Source organism: Drosophila virilis, chromosome 3 (genome assembly GCF_030788295.1).
Source record: "Drosophila virilis strain 15010-1051.87 chromosome 3, Dvir_AGI_RSII-ME, whole genome shotgun sequence".
NCBI classification, from domain to species: Eukaryota; Metazoa; Arthropoda; class Insecta; order Diptera; family Drosophilidae; genus Drosophila; species Drosophila virilis.
Window position 1 is genome coordinate 14,822,319 of NC_091545.1, and position 20,254 is coordinate 14,842,572.

Sequence of the window (20,254 nt, forward strand, 5' to 3'; positions counted from 1 at the left end):
CTTGGGCTCGCAGTTGCCGGCCTCAGTCGCCAGTCGCAGCTGAAAAGGGAAAAAACGCACTCGCCAAGTTTCGCTCAATCTATATCTATCTCTATCTCTATCTCTATCCTTTCTCTTGCTCATGCTGCTGCGTCCGACGCGGCGTATGAGCAATGGCTACAAAAGCCGTCGTTGAACGTGGCCAACCTGTGGGCGTTTTTCGTCGCAAGTTTATGAACTTTACAACAGCGGCAGCTTCTATAAGACTATGTGAAGTATGTGCAGCCAGCAACAAATACAACAACGACAACAAGAAAACCGTCTGTAGCCGCTGTTTTCGCATTAGTTGTAGTCTGCTTAGCAGCAAAAAAGGAGAGCCCAGCAAATTTGTACCCAACTTTTTTATACCTGCACTCATTTACAGTCTAAGAGTACATTTACTTTACATAGATTGTACGTAGAACTTTCAGTCAGCTAGATCAAATAAGTTTACCAAAGCAAGCTTTGCAAACAAATATCTTACATTATAAAAGGTTCCAATATGTCGGATATGCGATCCTTCGCCTCTCGCCTCAACCCAAGCTTAACCTGGTCGTGGACATAGCAAAAATCAAAACCAGACATATTATACTTATACTTAGTAGAAATCCTTCCACATATTCGTATTATTTATATAAGATACAATGAGGTTGTAGTGAGCCCTCAGTTAGATTTAAATTTTCCAAATTTTTCCCGCTCTTTCTATCTATATCAAGAATACACCCTATATTAGCACGAGTGAAAGTATTTAAGAAGAAGAGAACTTGCAACAAACTCTGCGCTCATCGTCTGAGTCGCGTTAGTTTATAAAAAATGCACAAAGCTGCCGTGTTAAGAACTCGCTGGCTGCTAAAAGTGGCTGCCTTACGACGTCTATGGCTCATTCTTATCAACTTTTGCCGTGCTTATAACTTCGCCTGCACTCAGCTGTGTGTGTGTGTGTGTGTGTGTGTGTTTGTGTGTGTTAGCCTAAAAGGACTTTGTTGGCTGCACGCGACAAGCAACACCATCCAGCCATTCAGGCAACTTCTGCTAACAACAATAATTGTTAATAATGTTTATGAAAGGTTGCCCCTTCGCATCGTCATCGTCCTGGACTGCCTTCGCCTTCGCCCTCGCCCTCGCTCACGCCGTGGCTGTGTCCTGGCACATCTTTTCGTTTTGTTTAGTTGACTGTCTTATTTCCCTTTTGCCTGTTACCGGTAGCAATTGCTGTTGTTTTTGTTGTTTGTTTGTTGTTTGTTGTGTGCTTTTGTTACTAGTTGGGCAATTGCCTTGAATGGCAAGCATTTTATATTTGTTATGGGATCGTAGCAGAGGCCAGATGCAGATCTATGTCCAGAACCAGAAGCAGTAACAGCAACAGAGCAAAATTCAGTTGTTTATGGCTTCTGATATGCGCAAGTTTTTGTCAAGATTTGCTCCTTTCTTAACAAGTAATATATTTGCAGAATTTTAAGAAAAATATTAGTAAAAGTGCAGAAAATCCAAAAAAAATACCATTATTTTTATAACGCAAAAAGAAAAGCTAAGAAACAGATCCTATTATTAGTTTTATTTATTAGAGGCATATCACTGCCATACGATCTCTGAAGTATTGCTTTCAATGTTATATAATAAGGGGAAATGATGGGCTCCCTTTAATTTAAACTATAAGCCAGCTCAGTTCAACAGAACTCCAAGTGGCATTGCTCAGCAGAGCAGTCACCTCATTCAACATGGAGGCACATCATCTGTTGCCGCTTTTGGCACGCCACTTCGCGTCTTGCCTCGCCCCGCCTGGCCTGATGGCTCATGCTTGACATCCGGCGGAAATGCTCGCACAATGGCCGCCAGCTGGGACGAGCTTCCGTCGAATAAGCAGGAACCATTTGAGCCAAAGACGGTTGCTTAAGTTGTGCGCCAAGTGTTCAATATATCAATCAAAGGTGTTGAAAATAAATGAAAAATGTGTCGAAAGTTTATCATTGCTGCCACGGTGCCCAACAACAGCAACGACACCAACACCCAGCGCCAGCGACAACGGATTTTCCTTTGCAATTTTCCGAAAGCGCTTCCAAACAAATGGGGCGTAAAAATAAAGTAGCATGGAAAGGTGGAGAACGACATGAAACTTTTTTCAAAATCGATTAAGCTGTGACAACCTGCACAGCGACGCAGCGCCCTTCACAAAGTGTTTAAGGTTACCGTTTGAAAAGTGAAAAGAATTTTCACCAAATTCGCCCCCCAAGGCCAACCGCAAATGTTGTACGCGAAGGTTGAGTCGGAGTCTGAGAAGCCGAGAATAAGTCCCGAGCTGCATTTTACCTATGCAGCGGAAACTATTTTCAAAATCTGTCGAAAATTGTGCACTGGAAATAAGCCCCAGCACACGAATAAATGCAACCATGCGGTGCGGGGCCATTTGGCAGTCAAGTTTCTGGACAAGCAACCAGAAAAAAGCACAACTAAAAACATGTCGATGCATAGCTACTCTTTGAAACGCATTCTGGGGCATTTTCAAATCAAACAAACAAAATTAAACATAACTTTTTAGGTAAAACTTTTTCGAGAGAATATTTTACTTTTGTTTCTATGTTTATTTTCCAAGTTTATATGGATTTCACTAGCTGTTCACTCTTAGCCTCCTACAGATTACCTGCTGCTTCTTAACATTATTGCTTAACATCATACTTAACATAATTCTGCACTGTAATAAGTAAGAGTAATACAGCATTTAGAAAGGGGAGACCGATATTAAAGAGAAATGTTAGAGATGCAGTCTGCAAAAAATAAGAGGAAGTGAGGAGAGATAGAAAAATATATAGCGAATAATTGAGAAGAGAAATAGAACAACTAAATAAAGGGATAGTTCTTCTGTCTCTCACTGTATTTGTGGCTTCGTAAATGTTATTGCATTAAGCGAGTGTTAGAGTGCAAGGGGATGAAAGAAAATGAGATTCTTAGAAATAAAGAGAGAGAGAGAGAGAGAGAAAAATGAAGAGAGAGAGAGAGAGATGTGTGCCTTGAAAAAGATGAACACATATTAATGTAACATGTTTGCTTAACAGAGCACGCAACTCTTTTGGGCAAGTGTATCAATAAAATGTAACGTTAAGCAACGGCAAGCTATTGGCGAAAGTGTAGCACAAAATTTTGCTGACTGCTGCCAGGGGCAGAAGAGACTCAAAGCCAAAATCGAAGCCCGTGCCTCCCCCGAAAATAACCAGCCACCCGTTCAATGCCTTTGGCTTAAGCGCCGCACTTCACTTAACTTTTTTTTGGTGGAGGGGATGGGGGGGGGGGGCAAGGCAGGAGGGTTACATAGTCTCCAGTGTTTTGCTATTGGTCAAGTATGATTGGAATTTTATATGGCGCTGGTTCGAAGGACCTCGACGACGACGACGTCAAATGGCCAACACGTAGCAGCAGGCAGCAGGCAGCAGGCAGGAGGCGAGTCAACTCAAGTGTTTGACTTTTAGTTGGTTGGGTTTTTCGATTCGAGGGCTGCTTAAAAGCATTTTGCAGAGCATAGCAAATTGTTACTTGGTCTTTGCTCGTATTATTATTAATTTATGTTTGGCGTACTAGTTCGATAGAATCAATAAACTAGTCACGTTTGCCAAAAACCAGCATCGAGCATCGAACATCTAGCAGGAAACAATGCCAGAACCGGAAACGCATCTACATTGCTACAAACAAAAGACCATTCGCAATTTGTTGCCCGGCAAGAAGCAGGCGAAAAGAATGCCTAATTTATGTACGCTTATCAAAATGGCGCTAATTGAAAATTAGCCTGTTATCATGCAATTATCTATAGACTCTCCCATCTCTCAGACCATGTGGGCCGCTGTGGCGGAATTCAATTTCCACATCAGATAGATAAGCGGCCAAATGAAGCTCGCCATTCACTGGCGGAAGCACGCGCTTGGCTCCAGCAACTTTATATAGGATATAAACGAGTATTTTGATTTGTGCGCCATCAGATCCATAGATAAACCTCACAGAAATTAAGACAAAGAGGGTGGGACCCCACAGACTGCTTGACTCATGCATGAGATGGGAATGGGGCGTAAAGTTAATAGACCATGGTACGTTAAATTTATGGCCAAATAACCGCAGTCTTTAGCTAAATCCTGTGCACGGATAAGCAATGCGTGAATTGGTTGACAATGCGAGCATGTAAAGGCAAAAGGGGTGGATTTTGCATATCTAAAATGCGATTGGATTACAATTTTTGTATTCATGGAAAATTGAAAAACAAGCATGGCATACAACTCATTTTCTCTGTCATTCTTCTTTGTCTAGGGTAGAGAAATATTTAAAATTTCTCAATTAGTTATACGTGCACATCAAATGAGAATGGGGAAAATTATGCTTTATGCTGATTGTCAGAAAAGTTTGGAATTCAACTGCAATGCAGTCGGTTCCTGACCAAAAATCCTATGTATCGTAAGCCTCAAAATTGTCATGCAATAAAAACTAATCAAATAAATAAAGGAATAAAAACAATGCACAAATAGAGTGAGAAAAATGAACAGCAATTGCGAAATAAATGCCACAAACAATTGACAATAAACTACATGACGCACATACATACACACACATGTATATATAAACAAGCTCACACACACACATACACGCACACAAATAGAGCACAGTGGCTTGTATGCGCCAGAGATATAAACAAAATTAAGAGAAACAAGAGCAAAAACAGGAAGATGGACAGAAAAGAAAAAACATCAGAGCAAATAATAAATAAACTACAGTTCATGTCATGTCAGCAAGAAGAGGACCAACAAACTGCCAAAAATGGAATTGGAAAGAGAGCATATAAAAACAAAAGAAATGAAACAAAACGAAACGAAATGAATACAAAAATATATATATATATATATATATATCACAAGTGAAACTACGTTGAGTTATACAGATGCGTGTAGTTAAATTAATGAGTTCTTTAAGTCGGGTAATTTATACGGGCTGGAAAAATTGAAATAGGCTATATTTCTAACATTCAGCAGGCATAAGAGAATGCGCATTCGTTTTACAACTTTGCAACACTGGCCACATCTAGTAAATTTGCAACACACAACTGATGTTGCCCAACAACAACAACAACTATGGAGACATTTCTCTAGCTTGTCGGTGCTGCAAAACTGTTCGCATGGCATTTTCATAACTATCCCGTTTTCCCGTACCTGGCCGGGCAACACTTTTAGCACCGCTTTGACTCCAATAATCCGTAAAGAGCTGCGGGCCGCTTTCATCAAACTGAAAAATGTCGGACAATCGCCAGGAGATGGGCTTTGGCTGCCGTTTGATTTGGGATTGCTTTGGCACGTGCAACAGGAATGCGCATTGGGAGGAAGGCTCGTTCCCATCGCACATACGATTCGCCCATACATATGTGTTTCCCTTTTATATGGAGCCAGTGTTCTGTTATTGCAATATTGGTAAAAGCCGTCGATGATGATGACACGACTTCGACGCGCGAGCAGCTTCAACTCAATTATCAACCTTTGGATGCCAATTCCAGTTAGTTCAGCCGTCGGTCGTCGGTCGTCGGTCGTCAGTCGTCAGTTCAGCTATTCACTCATCCGGCCTCCGGTACTCACACGTGCTGGCATATTTTTCGAATAAACAAGCAGCGTACCGCGAATACTCAGAGGCGGGAGTCTGATGTTGCGAGTCTGGAGTCGGGAGACGGGAGTTGAGAGTTGGGAGTCTGCACAAGCGGCAAACGGAAATGGATTTTTGATTGAGTGCACAATAAAATGTGAAATGCATTTTACAGCTGAAAAGCAGGCAACAAAAACGCGCACAAATATTGCGCAGCATCGACCGAAACCGGAGTTTAGCCATATATACGAATACTCCCAACACTTATCCAAATATATATATATATATATATATATATGTGTACACATATGTGCATACGCGTATTTATTTTATATCTTTCTCTTTGCCTCTGTCCGAAATTGTTGCAATTGAAATGAAACTGGATGTGCGGCATTATTGCAAATTGAGCGGCGAACCAAAGCGTTTGCCCTTTTATTTCCCCCAGCCGAACCGCTCCGACCGCACCCGCCGTACCGCTCCAAACCATTTTAATTTGCGCTCAAAGTTTGGATTTATTTGCTTTGGCTTCCATATTGATACCGCCTTCATGAAAGTCAATTTATTTCATTATAAAGTGCATAGGTTTTTTGGATCGTATCTCTCGTTCTTTATTTTGCCCCTCTTTTTTTATGGTGCATATTTGGCCAAATTTATTGGCCTCATGGCTAACAAATTGCGAACACAATGTCGAAAAATTATTGCCCCGACGTCGCCGTCAACGTCATCGCGAATGCAATAAAAAACAACCAAATATATTATATTCAAACGGCCGAAGTTAATACCCTTATATTGGCGCTCATCAAAAAAATTCCAACACCACGAACTTGATAATCGAGCGGATCTTCATCGACACAAGCTAATGGAAGCTAGCATATTAGCTTGGTTAAATCACAATATTTTTGGCCAGCCAATTATTTATTTTTATTTTACTGTAAAATACGCCCACAATAGAATGGTTGGATTTGTGCTCTTATGCAATAACTTCTCTAAGTTAACTTGTTAGACATATTTTAGGAAAATGATAATACCCTCTATTAGAGTATATTTTTTGCATTTCTAATGGGATATCTATAAAGCGCAAAACGAAAGCTGTAAACTGTGAAGTAAAAGGTCGAATAAAAGGGCAGTCAAGTTCGCTTCAATTTGGATTATTTAACTCCAAATAAATTGATGAATGGCTGAATCGAATACTTAATAAAAAAAGATAAATGCAATTTCAATAAAAAAAATCTGCTTACTAAAGAGCTAATTAAAAGCTGTAAGTTTCAGATAACTTGTCATGATTGAAATATCAAAAATGATCAATCAACACTTAATTAGAGAAATACAAAAAATTAATACAAGTAAATTATTCTAAATCTGCGACTAGCACAATTTTGTTCCCAGTTTTTAATGGAGTTAAAATATTTATTGCAAACTACGAAGCAGCTTCTGAATGTCTCTGACTGTAAATATATTTGAGCAAGGCTCATCTAAACATCTCAAGGGTAAGCAAAAGTAGGGTATCCAGGCAAACGTTCGTGCTGGCAAAATATTGGTCCTGCTTAACATAAAAGTAAGTCAACAGCAAACAGACGAGAAGCGAATAAGAGTCAATGCTTTTGGCATTCAGTCAGTCTCATGCACAAACGTTGCCAATTTCAATATACGTATGTATTTGCCTATGGCCAAATTGTGTTGCCAACTGGTTCGGCAAGGACTCGCAGGACATGCGTCTGGCTGAGCTATCAATGACCGAGACTGGCTTCCAAAATTCGGTCTAGACGTTGTCTAATGACAAACGCAAACCACAAAAGACGATGACTGAAGATGTTATGCAAGTCAGTCAGAGCCAAGTCAAATGGAAATGCCCCGCCCTAGTCCTGGCCCGTATTGGCCTCCGTCTTGGCCTCTGTGCTCTGTGCTGACAGCCAATGCAAAATAAATAAGCTCAACTTTAAATAAAACTCATCGATGGCTGTGGCTGTCTCTCTGCACTGGCTCCGGCTAATTCCTATTGACAAAGGCATCGAGAAAATTTTCCAGCTGCGCATTCAGGCACAGCCATTCAATGGCCAAGCACAAGAGATGATTCCAAATTCATAAAATGCAAGCAAAATGAAAATAATGAACAAATAAAATGCCTGAGCAACAAGAAGAAAAAAGATTTGGCGCATCATCATTATTTATGCGGCCGGGTCATCAGAGTCCCCAAATAATAAAAAAAACACAATCAATGACGACGCTGTTTAACTTTTAAAGCGAAATTTGCATGCCAGAGAAAAGACCATCATTACGATTTAGAAATTAATATGCGAATGAGCCAGAAAAAGAGAACTTCAACAATATATATTCCCATCCAGTGAAATTTTTTCTCCGCAAACTCTTTTCGCTATAAAATAGAAATCTTTGCCCGAAAGCAGTTTTAGTATTATTTTTGAAACGAGCATGAAGCGGTCGCTTAATTTTCTCTGTGGAGGTGCGTTTAATATAATGTTTTGAGCCATAGAGAACTGTGATTATTTGGTATAAAAAAACCTTAATTAGACTTAATAAGTCCATATATATGTGTATGTGCGTGGTTTACCGAAGGAAAAGAAGCGAACAAACAAAGTAGTTTTATGCAACAATTTACACTACATTTTCGTTGAAAAGTTACAACTATTGAGCAATTCTTTATTTTTTTTAAGTATACTAATTATATTGGGATCTATAAGGGATTTATACAAATTTAAATAGAAGAATAGCTCATCAAAATCTGGATGCGCTTCATCAAAAGCCCTTTGTTTTCTGTGCCATTGTAAAACCGATCTCAGGGATCTTGTGATTTGATAACGAGCCTATTTGTAGGGTTAGGAAAACCAAGCTTAAGGGGACACTCTCACAAAAAGTACAAAGAAACAAATCCTAGAACTTTCGAAAGAAGGTAGCTCTAACAAATCAAGACAGACATCAATCCATCTAATACTGAGAAGGCCTTTGGGCATGCAGGAAAATGTCCAAAAATGGGGACAAGGCCAGCATTAGCGGGCTCTAGCCGCGACTTTCCATAAATGTGTTTACCAGAACCATCCACAAATTCCACGAAAAATATCCCAGAGTGTTTTCGCGAAATCCCAAAACCGAACAGGAACGCCACAGAACCCAATGTCGCGACGTGAACAAGATTTGAGCCATGTTCAAATACTCGGCGCTAAGTTAAGGTAGCCGTAATTGAGGCTTAAGACTGGACACAGCCGGCGATGTGTTAGGAATAGTTTTGGGTACGGCAGCGGCAGTATCCCATGTCCCATGTTCCAGTCATAAAGCCATAAATAAACTGTGGAAATACCCAGACAGCCGTTGCGGAAAATATTCCGAATGAAAAGCCTGGATACGCTGTTTATGACCAACACGCGCCCGGGCACATGCGCTAATGAGATGAACTACCTGATGGGTTATTGCAAATTCAAATGGGTGGCTACCTGCTTGCCATATAAGGAGGTCCTGTATAGGTCCTGGCATTAAACGCGCACGAAACGTTAAAGCGTGAACAGTTCAATATGAGCAGCCACAACCTGGAAAAGAAAACGGAAAAGCAGCGTTTGAAGCAGCTTAAGAAACTCTCCAAATCCAAGCAGCAGCAGGATAAAGTCAAGAAGCATACGAAGAAGCGTCTCAAGATGAAAACGCGTAACATTAGCTTCGACTATCAGCTGTTCCTATACCGCCAAGAGCTCCGGCGAGCCAATACGGACTTCTCCTATCTGCGTCTGTCCCGTGCGAAGATCATGTTGACAGCCGAGCTAATAGCCAAAAACATTGGCAGCTATAATAAAATGTGCAGCGTGGATGATCTCAAGATGCTCAGTCGCGAGGTGCAGTTCAAGAAGCGACTGTGCAACCAGGTGGAACGTCTAGAACAATTCCAGGAACTCGGGCTAACCGATGTGGTGCTCAATGGCAAGAAGACGGCGCTCTAGAGCGCTCCCGTTGGTCATGTGGTTTAGGCTAGGGCTGGGCATTAGCTTAAGTTGCGTTTATAGTTTAGTTTGTAATATTTTATCAAATAAAATATGGCATTAACATAGATTTTCCCTGCGTCTTCTTAACCACTTTCAACTTATCAGCTGTGCTGCTCTGCAACACGCTCTGTGCGGCCAAAGAGTTGGCGCAGAACAATGTGAATCCAAATGACAGCGAAGAGGCGCATAAATTGGAGATCCTGCTGGAGTCCACACGTACTAGCACAACGCCAAAGCCCATCAGCAGCTCCACAACCAAAACAAGCACCTATGAGACCCACATAGAGGACCATGAATACAATTTTAAAAACGATCGCCTGCCTGCGCTTACTGAGGATGAGTTCAACAGCTTGAGCCACGACGCCAATCCGCAGCATTTTCTCAAACAGCTGGCAGAACCACCTGTGGACACAACTGAGCCGCAGGTAGACCCAACTAAACCTCCTCCAGATCCAACTAAATCTCAGACAGAATCAACCCAGCCGCAGGTAGCTAAAACTTATGCTCACTTCACTTCGCGCTTAAAGCATCTTTAGTTGTTTACCTGTCTACTGTCATCGTTCTACTACTATATCATTCCACTGCTAAAAAGTAAAACGCCTTTTCCTTAACTCGATATATACATCTTTCGTATCACAACTTATTTAGCTAATACTGTGCAGCTCTCACTTTATGCAAATTGATTTTCGGATTTAAGTTAAGTTAAATAATTGTTGTGATGTGTCAGTTCCTGTGCTTTCTCTTTAAGAATCACACACTTGTTACTTCACCCATATACTAAATACACACATCTATATCTACGTTCATCGATTAATTAATTTAATAAATTAAATCACTTCATATATAAAAGTATCATAATTGAATGGTGAACAACGCACAGCCACGTGATGCTGAATTCACATTTCACTTTTCGGAAAAATTGACTCATTTTGTGAAGGAATATGACTATCCTACAAGATTTAAATGGACGTTTATTAAAATAATTAAATACCTATAGATGGAGTACAAGAATGTACGGATCAGATTTTTATTTTCTACGGACATCCGACCCGTGACGGGAAAATGTGTATCGTAAATTTGAAGCAGGAATCTTTGGAACAGGAAAAATACAAATATCCACTCTTTCTGTACATAAGAAGCATCATTCATCATATTACTATATATTAACTCTGATCCCTGTCTAAGCGAGATTACAACAATTTTTCGATCTGTTTAGAACACTAAATCTGACCCGATTGCCGGCACACCAATCTACATTACCATACCGATCTATATCAATACCTCTGGCAAAATGCCGATCAGCTTGACCATTGGCGATCAGGAACTACCGCTGGAAAGACGCAGCTCTGCGCAGAAGAAGAACCACTCCACCAAGTCGCCCAACTCATATTTCAATCGTTTGCTGGAGAAAATTGAGCCACCCAAAAGGCGCACAACCAATCGACATCGCAGCCAGAGCCGCAGCAAGATCCAAGCTCTGAAGGAGCGCAATGCCTCACAGCTCTATAAAAAGCTAAGCACAGCGGAGAATGAGGAATAAAGAGTGCAAACTAAAGGACTTTCAGTTAAAGGAATTTCGTGTATTTGCACATTTTTACAGCTAACAATAAATAGTAAAAATAAATAGTTTGAGGTATTTGCTGGGAATTCCTAGACTGCATTGCTAGCAATTGCTGGCTCCGCGGGCTGGGCCGTATTTTCGACAGGAGCTGCAGTTACAGCTGCAGCCAGCTCGGATTGCTTTTCGGGCTGCGTCTCTGGCATCTCGGGGTTCTTGTCCTTCTCCTCCTCCGTAACAGTTGCGACGGTGGCAGCAGTTGCTGCTGGCTCCTCCTCATCGTCATCGGCAGCATCAATAACCTGCTCGATGGTTTGCTGTATAAAGTGCTCGAACAGCTGGAAATACTGCAGGGCATTGTTGGCCACCTGCTCCGTGGGCAACTCCGCGGTGACCTTTTTAAGTGCATCACGTATTAGGACGAGCACCGGCTTACGGGTGGTTGTTACTGAGCTGGTGGTGGGAATGGTTGTGGAGCTCTCAACGATTTGCTCAACAGCAGCGGGAACTGCGGGTGCTGCGGGCTCTACGGATGCTGCAGGAACAGCCTCAGCTACAACTTCAGCTGTTTCCTTGGCAGGTTCCTCGACAGCCTCGCGGCGTCTTCGGATAAACGAGGAGGCATCATCATCGTCGGCATCTTCATCATCGTCATCCTGTTTTTGCTCGACCTCATCCTCATCGTCGTCATCGTCCTCAGCATCGCTATCCGCGCTAGAGTTTTGTGCCTCCTCGGCTTTTCTCAGAGCTGGAAAATCACCGTCCTGGACAAGTTCATACTCCACTTTGGCGGGGGCGGCGTTCACAGCAATGGCCAAGCAGAGCAATGCAGCTGTGTGGGATTAACAAAAATTATTTGAAACGCTCGGGACTCTACTAAGTAGATGGAACTCACCCAACGACAGGTAAATGTGCTTAACCATATTTGTTGCGTATTTTGGATAATCCTTATGGCTCGCGACGGGAACGGGGCACAGTTGACTTTTGCAGTTTTGCGGTCTTTATGAGCGAATCCAGCGCTTTGCTTTCGCTTTTTATAGCCATGCGACGGCTGCGGTTTTGTCTAAAATGAAAGTATATACATAAGGCCTGGCCTGGCCTGGCCAGGCAGGCGCTGAGCGTGCTCTTTCAGTACTGGGGGGGTCTGGTCTCTGGGGCAGACCAACATCCAAGCTGCCGCTTTTACTGCAACAAGCTCTCGGCGCTCTTTCTTTTTGCTTTATTTTTACTTTTTTTGTTGTTGTTTTTGTTTACCCCGTTTTTCTCTTCTTTTTGTTGTTGTTGTTGTCTGCTTAACAAAAGAAACCGAAATCATTTATTCAAAACTCGGTTTCTGGTCACTTCTTTCATAAATTTGTTTATTTATGCTCAAACTTTTGGCCATCTCGCGTCTGTTTGGCTAACGCATTAACAGCCATTTGCCAGTTGCGGGCGTTACGGAGCGAACTCTTCTCGCTGTTGTTGTTGTTGTTGTTGTTATGGTTATATGCAAATATGTTTAGGTGCCACAAATATTATAATTTAAAAGAGATTTATTTTTGCTTTTTTTTTGCTTTTTCTGTAAGACACAACTAATTGACTGATTTAATTCCCTTCGTCCATCATTGCTCTGCTCTGTCTAATTATGTAATTATTAGAGCCTATTTGATTGTTTAGATCCCACCGCAGCGTGTGTTGTTGTCATTGTATGTATCTCATTTCGACGTCTTGAACTTTCTAATGCATTTTGAAAATTTGAAAACTTTTCCATAAAGCATAATTTGAAAATCAAACGCATCTGATAACAATGAAAGCAATACCCGATCACGAAGGGAATGAATCATACAGATGCGTTGCGGAGAAAGCAATTGATCAGCATAATCTGGTTTGGTGGTTTTTTAAACTGATTGTTTACAATTATCTCTTTAAGAAAACAATCTATTTGGCTCCAATCACAAAAATAAATAAACTATAATTAACAATTAAAATACGGCTCACAAATGTGCTTAAATATTTCTAAAGGAGCTCTTAAATAGGGAGAGCAGAGATTAGGTTAACGTCGATTTCCTCTTCATCTTTCAGTAGAAAATGTGTTATACATTTGGAGTATACCAAATTGTTGCATTTTAAAATTCGTTCGGGAATATTCTTAATAATGCAGATATAGGCTAGTTAACAAAGTTAAACAAAGTGACGTCTGCAGCTCATCTTTAACCAAAAAACGGCCTAATTAACAATTGTTCATCTAATTCCATCATCTACGAAGTACCACAAATTGGATGCTTAGCTGCACTGCGCTCGAATCGTGCCAACAATAAAATTTTCTAGATGGTGATAACAAGCCGCTTGATTGGATGATAATTTCAAATAAACAGACATGCGGCGAGCTCCTGAGGCGAAAAGAATTGTGTGCGGTTGTAAAACGAGATCAGAAAACCTTTCGGATTGACCCAATTTTGAACCGGCTTTCGACACAAGCTACCAGCTTCGATCCGGTGGGCGGGGACCAGCAAAGGTGGGTAAGGTGATAAACAGACAACCAGTTCGAGACCAACATTCTAGATGCTTAAAAGGGTATACAAGCACGTAGCATGCGCTGATATATGAAGACCACTTGAGTTTGCATAAAAAATTTCACCAAAAACTGAAGAAAAAAATCAACTTTGCGTACTTTCGATGCAGACAAACAGAAACAGAAGAAAACAGCATTGGAAGATTACCAAGAAAACCGGTAAAGGAAAAAAGAATACTCCGTCCAGCAGAGCGCAACCCAAAGCTAAGATACTTAAGAGGCCACACACCAGAAGATGCGATCAGTTATTGCCGGAGCGAGCCACTGTTAAGATCGTTCCAGTTGTACAGCAAACAGAATCAAAGATGAGACCATACCAAGCAGCATGCATCGTTGGTAAGTTGGGCTAACCCACGGGCAGGTAGCGCCCAGTCTCTTTCAACCTGCATTTCTCTGTTGCCAACTGTTGCAGTGGCCGCTCTGCTGTTGCTAGAACCTGCCAGCATTGAGGGCAAGCGCCGCAAGCACAAGGGCGACGATCACGGCGATTCGCACAAAACCAAGACAAAGACAAAGTGGTCCAGCTCAACGGATTTGGGTGGTGGTGCCAATGCCCAAGTTTCCACAGAGGAGCATGGCTACTATGTGAAACGCACGTACACGCCCCTAACAGGCGCCGATGGCAAGCGCAAGAGTCCGCCCTATCTGGGCATACCGATTGCCTGGTTCAGCAGTGATGCTACTAAGAACAAGGACTGTCAGCAGATCAGCAATTCGGGCGCCATCAACAGTGCTGCCCACGCGCTCAGCGAGGGCTACCTGTGTGACGATGACTGCGAGGACGCCTATGAACCTATCTGTGGCCAAACAACCAACGAGGTGGCCGTTTTCTACAACAAGTGCAAGCTGAATGTGGCCAAGTGTCGCACGCATGGACTGTGGACGGAGCTGCCCTATGAGCAGTGCCAGCAAACGTATCCCAAGGAAACGGCCTATACCGACAAGAAATTCAAATGTTCGCCCTTTTTCCGAGCCAATTCCACAGCTGCCACGCCCGCAGTATTCGCTGAGCCCGAAAACGACAAGGAGAGCAAGGAAAGCAATGAAAGCAGCGAGGAGCAAAAGGATCATGACAAGAAAGAGAACCAGGCCAAGCCAGTTAAAGAGGAGACCATTTCGGTGCCCCTGCAAGTGCTTGGAAAACCCGTGCAAAGCGTAGTGCCAGTACCAGAGCCTGTTGAGAGCATCGCCATGCCCCCGTTGCCAGTCAAAGCAGCTGTAAGCCAAGCTTTCCCAGCCGAAGAACCACAAACAGTTGGAGTCGCTCAAATTACAGGTTCTTTGCCCGAAGCCTTAGCTTCGACTGTGGTCCGGGGTGAGAAAACCTCGGAGCAGGCCAAACCCAAGTCTGATAAGGATAAACTTAAATACGTGGTATCTTAATCAACTAGTATCTTAACTTATTTAAGTGGTAAATAAAAACAGCAAAAACTCTTATGTTAAAAAATTTAAAGGCCTCGTGTATTTTCATTTTATTACGATCTTATTTCTCAAAATATTCACCTTTTAATAGATACTTCGCTTAAAAAATATTATAATAGATATATTTTGTATCTTATGGATATGTCAGTTCTATCAATCAAAATTGGAAATTATCTGAATTGGTTTTTATTAAATCCTAAACATTGTAAAAATGGAAAGAAACATCTCCGATCTCATAAAATATTCAAATTCTTGGTTAGCATCAAAAGTCGAGTCATGTCCGTCTGTCTATCCTTAACAAAATCTACATGAATCTTCTGGCAATATCTATTCATAAGCGTGTCTATTTTAAACTCTTTTTATAGAATAGTAGATAGATTTTAGTATGTTAAAGGTAGTTCGTCCCTTTACTGCATTCGATTTTAGGAGAAAAGGCTCGGACACCTCTAATATTGATTACTTGATTTTTCTCTTATTTATTTAAAATATTCTGAAAATTAAAGAAAACTTTTATCGTGCATTTAATGATGAAACGTAGGCGGGCCTAGTAGTCCCTTGGGGAAAGAAAGACCACGAAATGCAATGGGTTTGCCCATCTTGAAAAGATTTAAATACGTCATCTGCATATATGTATATGTGCAGTTCATTGAACTGTGAAACAAGTTCTATGGTAGTTTTATGGACTGATTGACATAAACAGATACCAACAATTCAAAAGATCACAAAACAATAAAATTCCAAAACTAAACATCGTTGATTGAGCGTGAGATGCAGCCGTTCATCCCACGGGCGACCTATAAAAGATGCGGCAAATGCACCCAAAGCGAACAGAAGCCAAGCGACTGCAATGGCAAGCGGAACCTGCACACTTGGTGCCTCCTGGTGGCTGCTGCTGCTGCTGCTGCTGTTAGGCGGAGGTGAGTTAAGGTAACCCAATCGAAAGGATCCACAACTGAAGAGATGTTTCTCTTAGCGCTCCTCAGTATTCAAGCGGCGCCCACTGATTCAGAAATCGCTGCAACGTCTGAAGAGCCGCTTGCTGAATCACGTTCCCAAAAACAGGATCAGGACGTCTTGGATGTCGATGATGACTTAGATGGGCGCAGTGCATATGTCAATAATCAGTTTGTGCCCAGTGAACCCGTCGAGCTAGTGGATGATGAACAGAATGCGCCACTCTATGAAATACTGCAAAAGCAAATGGAGCAAGTGCTTGCAGCCACTGGCCCTGATGTGCCCATCTATGAGGATGAGAAATCGAAGCGGCAGCGCGTTCAACATCCGCCCAACAAGCCACTTTTCACTAACAACGCAGCAGACGCGGATGACGACTATGTGGACGAGACTGCGCAAGAGCCGGAGCATGGCTATGGTGAGGCAGAGAAGCCAGACGCAGCCACTGAAGAGGAGCTGCCCGATGCAGGCTATCAAGTTCCAGCACTGAGTGCCAGCAGCGCTAAGCCCACGAATAGCATAACTACACAGCCTCCGAGTAGCAGCAGCACCACCACCATACGAAATCGTCCACAGCGTAGGCGGACAACCACGTTGCTACCAAGAACCACTCGAGCCAGAGCCGGCACACAATCAAAAACGAGCATCACAACGCAAAGCTCAGTCAATCACACAGAGCTCACAACTAGCACCACCACGGCAGCCCCTCCAGCAACGAGCCAGAAGCCTCGTCCACACACCAAGCCCATGCCCAGTAGCATTCTGCCACACGATCCGCAAATCTACCAGCACAAGCGTCGCATTATTTTCAAAACTATCTCGACAGGCTCACAGTTCGTCAACTCTCCCATAGGTGATCTTATGATCAAATTCTCTATAGGTTTTGCCAAGCCTGCCCCAGGCGTCACTCCATCCAACGAGGCAATACGCACTCTGTCCCAAAACTTGCTGCGTAGCATAGAACTACAAAAGCTGAAAAGAATTAATAAAATACAAAGGGATTAATAAATTTCGCTATATTACTATAACATGGTGGCAGCTTAAAGGCTAGATAAAGAACTAAATAGTTGAAAGCACAACATAGTTGCAAAAGATAAAAGTGAAATAAAATATGTACTTAGTATCCAGTTGCCACTATGATTAAACTTTTAGTTAACATACTTTTTTTAGCTGCCTGATATTTATTAGATGAAGGAGAGGCTGGCTTTTATTCTCGACTCAATATGAGATCAAGATATCAAACTCTTCGGTATAAACCCAGCCTTACCTTTTACCTTAACATTCTGGAATATAACAACTGTTAGTTACACGATTGTGGTTGTTCTTAAGCTAAGAGTAGGATTACCAGTGCAATTGCCCATTCGAGTTTATCGTTTGCATTTCATACATTAAAGTCAGTTTTTTTGCTTTGAGCTTGAAGCATTACAAAAATAGGCGCTCTTTTGTATACAAGGAAACATTTCAGAGTGTTCAATATTTAGGCAGAAACGCTCTTAGCGCACCGGCCAAAACTTGAGAGCCAGCAGTGGCATGGTGACACCAATGACAATGGTAGAGATAAGATTGACGCTGTGGTTGTCCAGGATGCGGAGTCCACTAACATGACGCACACCTTTGCCGGGCGCATCCACAATCTTACCATGCGCATTAATGCCGGAGAACTGCAACAATCCGCCCAGTACGGAGTCGAGCAGCGAGCCAAAGAGGCCCGCTAAGCCGCCAAAAAAGATGATGGGCCACTGCGGGGGACTGACGAGCAGCATTTTGGCCTCAACCGTATAGCGGACGGTGGCAAAATAGGCAAAGCCAACGAGCAAGCCGCCCAGGAGGCTTACCACGATGCCAATGAGCGAAACTCCACCATTCGTGCCACGTGGCACCCGTCGCCAGCTGATGATGGAGATGGGATCGCTTGAGGAAAGCACACTACCCAGCTCACTGCTCCACGTGTCACCATTGCAACAGGCAAAAGCGCTCATCACGGCAATACCCAGCCAACTGGAGCGATACTCCTTGGCGAAGTCAATGGAGCGCTCACCACTGCCGCAGTCAATCAGGTAGAGCAATGCCAGCTGCGTGGCCATGCCTCCATTGCACAGCACTTGCACCCAATTGCGTTGTCCTTCACCTTCCTTGAAGTCGTGCTCAAACTTGCGTTTCAATTGCGCACGAAACTTGGTGGCCCGAGATGAGCTAAAGAAGAAAACTACCAGACTGGCAAAGAACGGATGACTCGCTATGGACAGCGTGAACGCAACGACCACGCCCAAAGCGGCACCCGATTTGCTTACCGAGCGGCGACGGAGCGCCACAGTCATCAACGCCAGCGGCGCCAATGTAGAAAATAACCAACGAGTCGGCGCTATAACCAAAGGCTCTGTCAAGAAATCCAAATGTATTCGGCTTATCAGGAAATGGAATCAATTTTTACCTTCAAAGTCGTAGCTCCAGAATTTAGAGAATGCCACGTTGCCCAACCACATGAATATGGAGATAGGTATGGAAAGGCCACAGAATAACAATGGCATCCAGTCGCCGTTGGCCATTGTGTTTGTTAAAATATATTTTTTTAGGAGAAATGAATTTTTATTCAAACGTAAACAAGAATGTGACCAATTTTTGACCAGTGTGGCCAAGCTTTGGTATTTAACCAATTGAGTAAAAAATACTAAAGAAAAGTATGGCAAATGCGTACATCACAGGGTGTGTCAAGTACAATTTTAAATATTTTGCGCAAATAAACACAACCGTTGCCTATTACGTGCTTAACTTTAAAAGCTATGCTTGCCAAAGGCAAATCTGTACAAAAATATTTACACCATCTTCTCTTTTTTTTTTTATTATTAATGCACATTGTTTATATTTCAACGAATTTTATTACTGTCACATTTAACTTACAAAGCTGAACAAATAAAAATCCATTTTCATTCATTGATGCTCCAAATAGATATTTTTGGATGCATGCAAATTTATTTCAATAGGCCTAGGCAATTAGTTATTAATGAAAAGTTTGCTTCTTGTTGATCTTATCAAACTAGGTTGCTTTGGCTCTCTGAGTGCGTTTTAATTAAGAATATTGCTACCCTTGAAACAAACTTAACAAACGCGCAAGCCTTAAGATCGATTTATGTACTAACGGGCACTTTCCGGCTTTGCCCGGGACAAGATTTTTTTTCAAATCTTATGCATCCGCTTGAATCCATAGATATAAATGGGCTTAAATAAGTTCTGACAGAAAATAAAACGTCGAAATCAATTGTAGTTCGCCTATTAATCGCTCGCTGAACTCCGAAATTATTGAATGAAATACCGTAAAATTCGCATTTATTATAATATATTAATTTGGATTCGTAAGACAGCAAATTTGACATAAATAGCTCGGCTCGAAGTAATATTCGGGATAGTTAAGCTCCGTTTATGGAATGATATCAACCCAATTTTTTGTCAACAAATTTCATTCCATTTTTGGCTAAGGTTTATCATGTCAGCATGCCTCCCCTTACCGAAGAGGACAAACTCTATTCGAATATAACATGTATGTGTATATATACGGTTCAATACTCGAATACAAATAAACAAATATTAAACAATTTTTGGTGACAGATAAGAAAAACTCAAGCTTAACATTGGAATGCTTAGCGATACTAGTAAGCTCTATTTATAGATATGACAATGCTGCTAAGGAAACACAGAGGTTATCAAGCGCAAAATGCTTCCGCCAAAGATCATTAAAAAGAATCCAAAACAAAACATAGCCGCGGTTCTAAGAGTCTAACCAAGGCAAGGGACGGACAATTGCAACATACAGACCACGAAGCCACATGCATATTTAATGAGCCGGCCGGGGGGACACACTTGAAAATGGAAGAGTATGAACAAGAAGAAGAAGAAGACGAAGCGAAAAAAGTGTAAGTGTACAAGATATATACAATTGAGTATCTTTATATGCTAATAAATGGCCACGCATTTCCCTAAAATGGGTCAAAAGTCTCTTCCCCATCTGCGACGATGTTGTAACACAGACGCATTCAATGGGGCGCCCCAAACCAAGTGATCGATTGACACGATCAAAGTGTTGATATGTAATGGAATAGACATAGACTCAAACGAATAGCACTGACGACGCGGCCCAGCCTTAAGTGGTTCGTCTCTGTGCTCTGTGCTCTG

The 20,254-nt window shown here is 42.0% G+C and overlaps 6 protein-coding genes across 7 annotated transcripts; 4 read left to right on the forward strand and 2 right to left on the reverse strand.

Annotated features, from left to right (window-relative positions):
• The first annotated feature begins 7,987 nt into the window (after positions 1-7,987).
• LOC6622380 (uncharacterized) lies at positions 7,988-11,902 on the forward strand. Of its 2 annotated transcripts, none has more exons than XM_070207860.1 (3): positions 7,988-8,077; positions 9,708-10,090; positions 10,819-11,902. In XM_070207860.1, the coding sequence occupies exons 1-3, from the start codon at positions 8,047-8,049 to the stop codon at positions 11,140-11,142; spliced, it is 738 nt and encodes a 245-aa protein (XP_070063961.1). In that variant the 5' UTR covers positions 7,988-8,046; the 3' UTR covers positions 11,143-11,902. The 2 variants fall into 2 exon arrangements, with proteins under 2 accessions (XP_070063961.1, XP_032290862.1); XM_032434971.2 differs by having other exon boundaries at positions 9,708-10,027.
• SNCF (SoxNeuro Co-Factor) lies at positions 9,081-9,669 on the forward strand. Its single transcript, XM_002047451.3, has one exon. The coding sequence runs from the start codon at positions 9,141-9,143 to the stop codon at positions 9,558-9,560; it is 420 nt and encodes a 139-aa protein (XP_002047487.1). The 5' UTR covers positions 9,081-9,140; the 3' UTR covers positions 9,561-9,669.
• On the reverse strand, positions 11,162-12,215 carry LOC6622377 (uncharacterized). The gene is made up of 2 exons (XM_002047453.4): positions 12,056-12,215; positions 11,162-11,992 (listed from the first exon to the last, which is right to left on the reverse strand). Exons 1-2 carry the CDS (start codon positions 12,081-12,083, stop codon positions 11,253-11,255), a joined length of 768 nt encoding a protein of 255 aa, XP_002047489.2. The 5' UTR covers positions 12,084-12,215; the 3' UTR covers positions 11,162-11,252.
• Positions 12,216-13,892: 1,677 nt separating this feature from the next.
• Positions 13,893-15,164, forward strand: ImpL1 (Ecdysone-inducible gene L1). The gene is made up of 2 exons (XM_002047454.4): positions 13,893-14,047; positions 14,124-15,164. Exons 1-2 carry the CDS (start codon positions 14,017-14,019, stop codon positions 15,092-15,094), a joined length of 1,002 nt encoding a protein of 333 aa, XP_002047490.1. The 5' UTR covers positions 13,893-14,016; the 3' UTR covers positions 15,095-15,164.
• Positions 14,689-18,718, reverse strand: LOC6622370 (transmembrane protein 19). The gene is made up of 2 exons (XM_002047456.4): positions 18,519-18,718; positions 14,689-18,464 (listed from the first exon to the last, which is right to left on the reverse strand). The coding sequence occupies exons 1-2, from the start codon at positions 18,631-18,633 to the stop codon at positions 17,581-17,583; spliced, it is 999 nt and encodes a 332-aa protein (XP_002047492.1). The 5' UTR covers positions 18,634-18,718; the 3' UTR covers positions 14,689-17,580.
• Positions 15,972-17,802, forward strand: LOC6622363 (uncharacterized). The gene is made up of 2 exons (XM_032434695.2): positions 15,972-16,050; positions 16,107-17,802. The coding sequence occupies exons 1-2, from the start codon at positions 15,981-15,983 to the stop codon at positions 17,090-17,092; spliced, it is 1,056 nt and encodes a 351-aa protein (XP_032290586.1). The 5' UTR covers positions 15,972-15,980; the 3' UTR covers positions 17,093-17,802.
• Positions 18,719-20,254: the final 1,536 nt, after the last annotated feature.

Bases quoted from the DNA above. Each gene is read 5' to 3' on its own strand.
- LOC6622380 (XM_070207860.1), top strand. From the start codon at position 8,047: ATGAAGCGGTCGCTTAATTTTCTCTGTGGAG. The intron at 8,078-9,707 runs GTGCGTTTAATA...TCAACTTATCAG, and splicing joins GCTTAATTTTCTCTGTGGAG to CTGTGCTGCTCTGCAACACG. The intron at 10,091-10,818 runs GTAGCTAAAACT...CGATCTGTTTAG, and splicing joins CAGAATCAACCCAGCCGCAG to AACACTAAATCTGACCCGAT.
- SNCF (XM_002047451.3), top strand. From the start codon at position 9,141: ATGAGCAGCCACAACCTGGAAAAGAAAACGGAAAAGCAGCGTTTGAAG.
- LOC6622377 (XM_002047453.4), bottom strand. From the start codon at position 12,083: ATGGTTAAGCACATTTACCTGTCGTTGG. The intron at 11,993-12,055 runs GTGAGTTCCATC...AATCCCACACAG, and splicing joins GCACATTTACCTGTCGTTGG to CTGCATTGCTCTGCTTGGCC.
- ImpL1 (XM_002047454.4), top strand. From the start codon at position 14,017: ATGAGACCATACCAAGCAGCATGCATCGTTG. The intron at 14,048-14,123 runs GTAAGTTGGGCT...CAACTGTTGCAG, and splicing joins CCAAGCAGCATGCATCGTTG to TGGCCGCTCTGCTGTTGCTA.
- LOC6622363 (XM_032434695.2), top strand. From the start codon at position 15,981: ATGGCAAGCGGAACCTGCACACTTGGTGCCTCCTGGTGGCTGCTGCTG. The intron at 16,051-16,106 runs GTGAGTTAAGGT...TGTTTCTCTTAG, and splicing joins GCTGCTGCTGTTAGGCGGAG to CGCTCCTCAGTATTCAAGCG.
- LOC6622370 (XM_002047456.4), bottom strand. From the start codon at position 18,633: ATGGCCAACGGCGACTGGATGCCATTGTTATTCTGTGGCCTTTCCATA. The intron at 18,465-18,518 runs GTAAAAATTGAT...ATTTCTTGACAG, and splicing joins CTGGAGCTACGACTTTGAAG to AGCCTTTGGTTATAGCGCCG.